This window comes from Excalfactoria chinensis, chromosome 2 (assembly GCF_039878825.1).
Source record: "Excalfactoria chinensis isolate bCotChi1 chromosome 2, bCotChi1.hap2, whole genome shotgun sequence".
NCBI classification, from domain to species: domain Eukaryota; kingdom Metazoa; phylum Chordata; class Aves; order Galliformes; family Phasianidae; genus Excalfactoria; species Excalfactoria chinensis.
Genome location: NC_092826.1, coordinates 122,710,224 through 122,720,566, shown reverse-complemented (window position 1 = coordinate 122,720,566; position 10,343 = coordinate 122,710,224). Strand labels below are relative to the sequence as shown.

The 10,343-nt window shown below is 50.8% G+C and overlaps 1 protein-coding gene across 1 annotated transcript; it reads left to right on the top strand.

The window, feature by feature from the left end:
• Positions 1-2,800: 2,800 nt before the first annotated feature.
• On the top strand, positions 2,801-10,169 carry C1QL3 (complement C1q like 3). The gene is made up of 2 exons (XM_072329755.1): positions 2,801-4,039; positions 7,393-10,169. Exons 1-2 carry the CDS (start codon positions 3,452-3,454, stop codon positions 7,570-7,572), a joined length of 768 nt encoding a protein of 255 aa, XP_072185856.1. The 5' UTR covers positions 2,801-3,451; the 3' UTR covers positions 7,573-10,169.
• Positions 10,170-10,343: the final 174 nt, after the last annotated feature.

Below are 10,343 nucleotides of genomic sequence, written 5' to 3'. Positions count from 1 at the left end.
TGTTTAGCATTTGCCTTTCTCTGTGTTACTGCTGCTCGCTGTAATACTGAGAGGTTTTCCTTCCCACATGCTGTTTTCCCCAGGCTCACCCTTTGGACTGAGCACCCCAGGCTGAAGGAGCCATGTTGTGCCCGGGGCCTGCAGAATGCCTTTAATGACAAGATGTTTGGTTTTCTCCCATTTTTCTTTATCCCATTGGTGCGACAACAGTACCTGCTCTCTCACACACACTAGGATAATTAACATGCATGTTGTGCTCCACATCTTTAAGGCTCCGTATGAACATTAGCTAATTAGTCAGTGAGGGAAAGAGCTGTGGGCAGGCTGTTTCAAATGGCAGAAGCTGCAGGAGACGCAGCTCACACAGCAGCCCCAAAGAGAAGGGAGGTAAAGGAAAAGGACAAATAAATGTGGCACTGGTCACTGCATTAGGACCCGCAGCAGCTGGCCTTGGTGAAATAGGTTTGTTAGGAAGGGGCGTCCATCTTCATTTTTAGCCTTTCTTGTGGAGAAGACATAGATAATATTCCAACAGAAGGGCTACTCAGGCCGTAACTGAGTGAGTCGATGCTCTGACAAGTCACTTCAGGGCAACAAGAGAGATTTCTGTGTTTTCCTTTGTCCAGAGTACTGAGCCCTTCAGCGCATTACTTTTCAGCCCTTTGGTTTTCCACTTTTACTTTCCTTGGAAGACATATTTTTACCAAGGATGACCACTGAAGCACTGCTGTAGAGCTCACGATCCCAGGCGGTGTTCCCAGCCAGCACACGGTCCTCATGGACAACTCAACAAGAGCACCCTGTGCCCTCCTCTGCTTGCTCAAGCTGCGACTTCGTGGCTGGCTCAGACCTTCTTGGAGAGAAAGTCTGCAGGAGTAAGTGAGCTTCCGAGATGGCTGATAATAAGCAGGAAGATAAACCTGAGCATTAAGGAGATAAACATGGTAGGTTGGTAGGAGCTTGCTTTAAGAACCAGGATCCCAGAGCTGGAGCGTGGAACTGAGTGCATGTGGCACGCTGCTGCCGAGGTGTCAGCAGGTCACTGTGGCCTGGCAGAGCACAATCGGATTGTGTCCATCTGAAGGTTTCAAGAGCACTCCTTGAGTGGAAGGTGCAATGGAAGTGTGGGCACATCCTGGTGCCACGAAATCCTGCTGGGCCACAGCTGATGGAATGCAACAGCCCGAGGGCCACCCGCAGCCTGAGACGGATCCGTCACTCTACACAACTTTTCTTCCTGCACAGACTATAGAGCAGTGTTGAAAGCCTTTTCCTGTGGGGCAGAGAGCGATGAGATACAAGAATAATCCTCCCGATGTGTTCCGCTGCCTTCCCGGGTCCTGAGTGGGAGCCCTTTGCTGAGGGAAACGATTCGCTTGTGCCAGAGCCAGATAAAGAATCTTTGAAAGACGGAGCATTAAAGAAAATACAGAGAAAGGGGGAGTGGGGGTATTTAAAGTGTGCGAAATGGAGGCTTTATCGGGAGTTTTCTGGGGAGATAAGGAGCTGGGAGGGCCCAGCGCTGCGCGGCGTGGACACACTCACTGCCTTTGAGTCTCTCAGGAAAGAGCAAAAGGAGCCGCTGACATTTCTGCTTAAAAGGAAGAATCAATGAATCTTTGTTTCCCACCGCCTGCTTGTTTGACCTTATTGTGTTGCGAAACAGAAAAGAAAGAAAAGAGTGCGGGGGGGGAAAGGGAGAGGGGATTCGTGCTAATAAAACCCGAGACAAGATCACAGCCCTCTGATCGTCGCCGGAGCTGCTATTATTTGGTTGTTGTCCTACTTGCTGCCGCCGCTCATTTCGGATTCTTGCCTTGCCGTAATAAGTCACACTCTTTCCAGCCATCATCCCCGTATTGACAGGCAAATGTCACCCCCGTTTGATTGACGTCCATTGCTCCTGAATACAGAAGTATGATTTAGGAATCAATTCTGTTTGTTTATTTAAGCAGCCCTTTGTGTACCTTGTATATTTGTGAGCGAGACAAGTTGCTTAATATTTCCTTGGGAGAAATGCCACCGAGATTGCACATTCACCTTCCTACCGTGGCACAGAGACGCACAGCAACCCTTGGGGGAGGAGAAACCTTTAGCAAAACCAAACCAAAACAAACGGAATAAAACGCGTTGCTGCCCTCGAGTTGAGGCAGAGCGCTTTTTCACGGCTCCGAGCATCTGCTGGTCCGCGTGTGCCCCACACTTTCCTTGGGTTTCTGGGCAAGAGGGAACCGCGTTCCTCTGTGTCACCGTCAGCAGAGGGGCGGCTGCTTTTAGCGCCGGTGATGAGAACGTCGGTTTTAATTCAAGGAATGTTTCCCTCTTTGCACTTATGGCCGTAACTGGGGAGAGGTGAGGAGGGAGCCGCGGAGCTGCGAGAGGTGCCGATCTCGGTGCCGGTGCTGAGCGGCAGTTTGTCGCCACTGAACTTCCAGCCGAGCAACCGGGAGTCGCACGGCACCCCACGTTTAAAGCGCCATTTCGCAGAAAGCAGAGGCGCGGTGGGGCGGCCCCGGGGCAGCATTGGGAGGGAGGTGGGGTGACCTTCCAGTTCTCCGCCGGTGACCCCGGGGGTGCCCGAAAGGCCCGGCAGAGCTCTGCCTCTCGCTGCGCTCAGAACGAGCCGTCACCGCGCGGCGCAGCACTGAGCGAGGCGCACGATTTTGCTGTTCATCCGTCTGGGGGGGGGAGGAGAGGGGGGGGGGGGGAGGGAGGGAGACGTGGGGAGGGCTACGGGGGGGAGAGAGGAAAAAAATATATATTTCCCACACTGCCAGAGTAATGCCAAACTCCCTGTGAGTGGGAAGAGCGGAGCAGATGCTGGAATGAGATGCCAAAGCAGCTCCCCTTTCCCCTGCGCTTTTGGGTGCCTATAAATTGCTCCAGCGCGCTCGGCAGCCTCCTCGTCTGCTGGCAGGTGGCACCGAGCGGGATCCCGCTCTCCCTCCGGCTCCGGCGGCGGCGCGGGCTCTGAGCGGCGTCGGGCAGCGGGCAGCGCGTCCCCATCGAGCGCCGTCACCTCTAAGGGGAAAAAAAAAAGAGAGAGAAAAAAAAAAGCAGCCGGCGGGAGCGAGCGGGGAGAGCGACGGGAAAAGGAAAAAAGGCTGCGGCAACTTGAGGGAAAGAAACTTCACTCGGACTGGCACGGTGTGCAAAAAAAAAAAGTCGATCGCCGGCGGGAGCATAAAAGTGCGGCGGTCGGGGCGGCGGCGGCGCTCCGTCCACACCCGCCCGCGGCGGTCGCGGAGCAGCGCCGGACCCGCCGGCGGCGGGAGGGCAGCAGCCCCGTTAGCCGGGCTCGCTCGGGCTCGGCTTTTTTTTTCGGCTCCGAGGAGGTCCCCGCACGGCCATCAAGATTCTGTCCAAAAGCAGGCAGGAGGATCGCCCTGCGCTGAGCCGGCTGGTGGGCAGCAGGCGGCGGCTGATCGCGGCCGGAGCGCTGGGGGTGGTGATGGTGCTGCTGCTCGTCGTCCTCATCCCGGTGCTGGTGAGCTCGGCCGGCACCTCGGCGCACTACGAGATGCTGGGCACCTGCCGCATGGTCTGCGACCCCTACGGAGGCACCAAGGCGCCCAGCACGGCGGCCACGCCCGACCGCGGCCTCATGCAGTCCCTGCCCACCTTCATCCAGGGGCCCAAGGGGGACGCCGGCCGGCCGGGCAAAGCGGGGCCCCGCGGGCCGCCGGGGGAGCCGGGGCCGCCCGGGCCGGTGGGACCGCCGGGCGAGAAGGGCGAGCCGGGACGGCAAGGGCTGCCGGGGCCGCCCGGGGCGCCGGGGCTGAACGCGGCGGGGGCCATCAGCGCCGCCACCTACAGCACCGTGCCCAAGATCGCCTTCTACGCCGGCCTGAAGCGGCAGCACGAGGGCTACGAGGTGCTCAAGTTCGACGACGTGGTCACCAACCTGGGCAACCACTACGACCCCACCACCGGCAAGTTCACCTGCTCCATCCCCGGCATCTACTTCTTCACCTACCATGTGCTCATGCGGGGCGGCGACGGCACCAGCATGTGGGCCGACCTCTGCAAGAACAACCAGGTGGGCCGGGGCGGGGGGGAGGGGGGGGGCAAACCTGCGGGAACGGAGCCGGGACGGGGCGGGGAGCCGCGGTGTGGGAGCGCTGAGAGGAGCGGGAGCCGGGAGGGGACGGGGAGCCCTGAAGGAGGAGGGACGGTCCGGGTCTGGGCATGAAGCGGCCGCCCCTGCGATCTTGGCGGCCCCGGGTCCAGCCTCGCAGCGGGTCAGCGCCGGGGGGAAGCGCCGGTGGACTTTCAGCTTTGTGCCGAACACCCCTAGAAGCACCGTGGTGGTCCCGACTCGCCGCTGTTCCCCGAGGGTGGATGGCGACGTTCACAAATAATTAAAGATCTTGCGATGCCGCCGCGCGAAAGACAGCGGAGCGATCCGTTTTAATTAGGAGAGGCGCTGCGCTCGCCGAGGCTGTGGCTGTACCGCCGTCCCCGGGGCCGCTCCGCGCTCCCTCGGCGGGGCCGGGCAACGCCGCTCCCGAGGTGCCGTCGGGCAGCGGCCGCGTCCCGGGCGGCTGGGGGCCGGGAGGGGCCGGGAGGGGCCGTTCGTTCCCTCATCTCCGCCCGCGGCGGCAGCCGAGTCCGACACGGCGCTTAACCTTTTGTTTATGGCTCCTCAGAAGCGCTGTGAAAACGGGATAATGAGGACATCGGCGGCAATTAATTAAGTTAGAAAATGTCTGCCGTAAATATCATCGCAGCAGATAAACCGGGACCGGTAAAACGGAGCGCGCTGTAATGCATTCGCTTTGATTTCTCCACGTAAAGGCAGCGCTGCCCGCCGTGGGAATACCATTACGCCGGCAATTAGAACATAACGGCCGTTCCCGGCCCCTGTTACAACGCGGTTCACAGGTTTATTTCCCCAGGCCCCGGCGCTTTTAAATAAAAGTAGCGGGCTATAAATATTACATGGAGCCCGAAGTCTGTTTCCAGACACAACTTCAGCGTCAGGCATGAGGCGGACTGAACTCCCGGTGTCTCAAAGAAGAAAAGGAGGGAGGTGTCTGTGTGTGGAGCTGCAGATGTGTGTGTAAATAAGTAGGCAAATACCCGCACGCAACTTATGTATCACAGATGCGGTTCCAGCACAGGCCGTGTGTGTCGGTGGTGAGGAAGAGCAGAAATGCTGCAGGTGAGGTGTCGGGGACCCTGACAAAGATGTCACGGTAAACGCAGTGCTTTCTAACAATGGAAATGCCGGGTGGAAGGTGCGTGGCTCACAGGAAAGCCTTCCATGCCCACGCAGTGCCTGCGAGGAACGCCAAGGTGTGCGGTGTTAATGCATCACAGGGAGGTGCTGAGCGCGGAGCTCAGTGTGGCTGCAGGATGAGGTGAGAGCTGTGCGGCTGCAGGGCCATATGGGGCCGAGCGGCTTCGCTCTGAGATACGCTCACACTCACAGCCCTGCTCCCAGCTCTCCTCGAGGCTCTTCTCCCAGGCTTTACCAGGAAGTGATGCTGGCTAACGAGACGAGCAGGTATAAGCCTACAGCACACTGGATGTACAGGACGTTTAGCACCACGCGCAGGGCAGTAATATCTGCACTTGGGTTTCTTTTTTTGCCTTCAGGCACAAGGTTCTGTCTCAAATCTGAGCACGAAATGTCTGTTGTTGTATCCAGTGTTCATACATTGACCTTACGACAGTCAGTCACACAATCTGAGTTTGCTCCTGCTATCCACAGCCAATATGAAACTGAGAGAAATACACTACATAGCATTTAATGATAAGCTAAATGGCGATTTGGAAAGCTGTTGAAGCCATTTTGTTTGCAAGCAGGCAAGATAGTTGATCTCTGTGAAAATTTCTCCGCCTCACCTGCAGCCATTTCACTCCTTTCCATTTTGCCCGTTCCATTTACCCTCCCAACAGTGTCAGCCCATGCTGTTTTCTTTGGGGGTGTTTCTAGGGTTAATACTCAGAGCCTTCAGCTCCACCCGCTGGTCATTAACCCAGAGGAAACACCCAGTGCTTAGAATAAGGCTTGCTGAGACACCGAAGAAGAGATGCGCTCTGTAAACAATTCCAGGCGGTTGGGGATGAAGAGGTCCTGAAATAGGTGGGGATTGTTAACACGCAGTAGTAGATTTGCAGGCTGTCAAAGCGCTGCAAGACTTCTCAGCCCTCCTCACCCATACAGGAGGCACAAAGAATTCTCACCTGCTATGGTTTTTAATACCACGCGGTCCTCCACGGTAAAGACCCCTCCTCCCTTTTTAACGTCTCAGTATTAATGGGAGATCATACCCCGTGAAAGTTTAATTAGGAAATCTGTCATTTAAACTTGAAAGGGATCCGTGGCCATTTGTGGCTTACAGCCTCTTCCTTCAGATCGGAGTGGACAAAATCCCACACGAGGTACACCAAGTCATGCATTATTACTTAGCTCAGGTTTGCAGTGCCACTAAATCACTTACTGCCCCGTAACGATGCCGGAACAAAGACAAGCAACAAGCAGATGATGTGTTGCACTGCAATAAATCACACACAGCCGAGTTTAAATATTTTAACGAACAGGCAGAAATGATGTATAAATGATTTGGAGACTTCCAGTGCCACAGACGCTGCTGGAAACCAACGCACCTCCTGAAATTACAGACTGCATCCAGTCTGATCACTCGTGGCACAGCCAGGGGGGAGTGGGACAGAAATGCACGTTTGAGTGGAAGTTGTAAATGGAATTAGAAGTTCCTCCACTGCCTGTTAATTCCATAACCTCTCAAAGTATACAGCGACGTACCCATCATTGCTCAGTGGGCATCTTTTACACTGCACAGACAGTGACCGCTTGCTCAATGAAATGTGGCATGAACAGCTTTTCCAAATCCCGCCTGGTTCCTTACCTCCCTGTGTGCGTTGGGGCGTGCTGTGCTCTGGGTGTGTGGCTGGGCCTTTTTTCTTTCTTTCTGCAGCACGATCCCGTTAGCTGTACGGCAATAAATTGGCTGTGGAAGAACTCCAGCCTGGTCTCCACAAGGCCTCGCTGCAGTCCTTCGCCAATGTCAATCAGTTGTTCCACCGAGATGAAAGTTGCACCGATGTAAAGCTGGCACAGGACCAGAGTCAGTTGTCCCAACTCCAGCTGCTATTAAATACATGCTTTCAAAAGCACAACACATTTACTGGAGTGAAAGTGGTGTTGTATTCAGCAGGTGGCTGAGGAATGAGCAGGTCTTTGCTGTAGTTTCAGATACTGTTTTGTAGGAGAAAATCAGCAGTACCTGTAGGAAAAACAGGCAATGTATGCTTTTACACATGTAAAGTGGCAACGTCCTGAAGCTGAATGAAATGCTGAGTCTATGCTTTAATTTCACCACGTTATCTGGGTTTTCTTAACCACTGATTATGTGTTTTACGTAGGTTCGAGCTAGTGCCATTGCTCAGGATGCCGACCAGAATTACGACTATGCCAGTAACAGCGTGGTTCTTCACTTGGAGCCGGGAGACGAAGTATACATTAAATTAGATGGAGGAAAAGCACATGGAGGAAACAACAACAAATACAGCACATTTTCTGGATTTATTATTTATGCCGACTGATGATAATGAGTCAAAAGACCCGCCCAAGCACTCCGACAACGAAGCTCGCTCTTCTAAGCAATGGATTTGCGTGGCAAAAGTCAATGAAACAAGCACCCCAGCAGAGATCGACCGCTACGCCTCACTAGTGGGGGAACGTCGAATGCTACCTGATACACATCTGTACGACACAGAGAAACTTTACGTTAAGAAAAATACAACACAAGCTAAACAGGTGTGCGAACCACTACCGCCAAAGCAAATACTTCCTCATTGTTAGTGTCCATGTGAATGAAGTCTTACATAGGTCAGATTTTTATAGGAAAGAAACAACCACAAAAAGACGCTGAGTTATTTCTTCAGTGTATATGATACTTTGATGTGTTATGATCTTGCTGCTTTATCCATACTTCAGCTTTGGTTCTTGTGACTTACCTGCTAACAATGATGCTTGGAGTCCACTCATAGTGTGGTGAGGAATGATTTTACAATAAAAGGAAGAGGTAATCAAAATACACTTTCTCTCTCCAAAGGAATTGTTTGCCTTGTACTTTTCTCCTCCTTCCACTTAAAACTAGAAACTAATCAGCTTAATGAGCCTTAACTCAGTGTTCCTGCTTTGTAGGTTTACATTAGACTTCTAACATAATATCCAACCACTGAAGTTGTTCAGTTTTGTCTTCCCCTTAGCTGTGTTCTATAAGAAAAAGAGGAATAGTAAAGAAAAAAAACAACACTTTTTTTCCTGAAAAATTTATCAGCTGTCTAACTATTATTTTGGACCAAATCCCTGATTACACTGAAGCCAATGGCAAAGCTCCCATTGATGTTAGTGGAAAGAGGATTTGGCTGTTAATTTGTAAACACGTGTAAATATATATTTAGCCAATGTTACAGGCCCGTTCCTGATGGTTAGTCATGTAAATATTTAGGCCTAGAATCCACATCCTCAGACCCAGGTCAGATGTTTTCTTTGCATCAACTAGTCTTCATTAGTTCTTTAGCACTTAGTCTGTACCTGGCTAATATTTTTATTAAAACAGTAACGACTTAACATACTGCAGGTGTTCAACTGGAATTCTGTAGGAATGGGCCAACACTTCACTGTCTTCAGTGTCTCGCCTCACTGAAGTTGGTGGGGTCGTTCCCACAAAGGAAGAGCAGGAGATGTGATGTAGGAGAAAACGTTGGGACACAGGCCTTCTCCGTGGTACTTAGCTATCAGTTTGTGATAAGGTGTGCCTATGAAACGGACATAGATAAGTATATTACCAAAAATGAAAACACATATGCAAAGAAAGAAGCAGATATTTACATGCAAGAGAGTGTGTATTAAAACCTATTTTTCTCATTCATATATATATATATAAAGATATATATATCTAAAGTCTCAAGGAAAGAAGTTTAATACATATAAAGGATTAATAGCTTGGAGAATTAAACTAAGCACAGGTACTATGAGTTACATAGTTATAAGAATGCTTTAAAATCAGTCATACCAGGAATAGCCACTGAATACTTCTACTCCAAAACCAGATTTCCTATTTGCTTTGTTTGGGGGATGGGAGGCTGTCTATTTCTCTCAGATTAAAACCTGCAAATTTCCATCTCAGAATGTTACCAAGTATTAACTAACTAACTAGCTCCTCAGCACAGCTGGCTATGTTATTGTTAACAATTTGGCAAATTCAAGGTAAAATTTATATAACTCATTGAGGAGTAATAGAGGCAATCCCCAGCATTTCCATTTCATGCCATTTGCCATAAGCAGGCTTGTCTAATCTGCTAAGGGTATGAACTCACATTTCTCTGCAGTAAGGCACCAGAAGTGTCTGCCATAGAGCCAAATGCTCTCCAGTGCTGATTCCTCAGTAAAAGCGATGAAGATTTGAAGAACGTTTCTAAAAACCTCATTTGAATGAGTAAAGCTTTTAAACTGAGCACAGTACTCATTCTGTATCTGGTTTGAGTTGTCCAACTCAAAAACCATGCTGATGGTCCAGGCTAAGAGGATGGCTGGCTTAATTCATCTTGGTGTTGCAGAGGGACAGTGAGTTGCAGACTGCTTGTGTGGTGTCTCATCAGAGCGGTTATGCTTCTGGACTGCAGCAGCGCTGAGCTGTGTGTGTACATCACAGGGATCACTCCAGGTTTCTTACTACTACGTCACGCATTGCAGTAGCAGATGTGTAGCTGACTTCTTGTCTGTTCAGTCCAGGATTGCTTTTATCACTCAGCGCACTGCCAGCAGTGCAGCTAGAGGTTGTTTGTGCAGTATCAAGCAGTAATGTAACAAGCTAGAGGTCATTTGCAACTAGCAGTGTGTATTTACTGAGGTGTTCACTGGAAGAACTTCAGCACTACAAGACATATTAGGTCAAATCTGAAGAAGCTTTTGAAATCAGGCTACCATTACTACTGGGTAAGACCTCTATTTTTGGATAAATCGCCCTGGTAAAAGATAGACAAGAGGAAAGAACACACTTTACGTGAAAAACACAGATAAGGCAAACATTTCTTCCTTTTTCATCATATCTTGATATACTGATTTGTAAAGACTTATATCACGACCTTTGTTATAACTATTGCAACTCATTAAAACCATATTATGTAATATATTTTGACTTTGGGTGTTGCATCCTTATGAAAAGCTGATGATGGTCTGTATGCACCGATGTGACCACAGGGAGATCCCATAAGTTCAAGATGACCAATGAATGCTTAAAAAAGAAATCCATGACACTACTACGTACGGGAGTCTACAAACTGCTTTATTAAAAAATAACATTTTT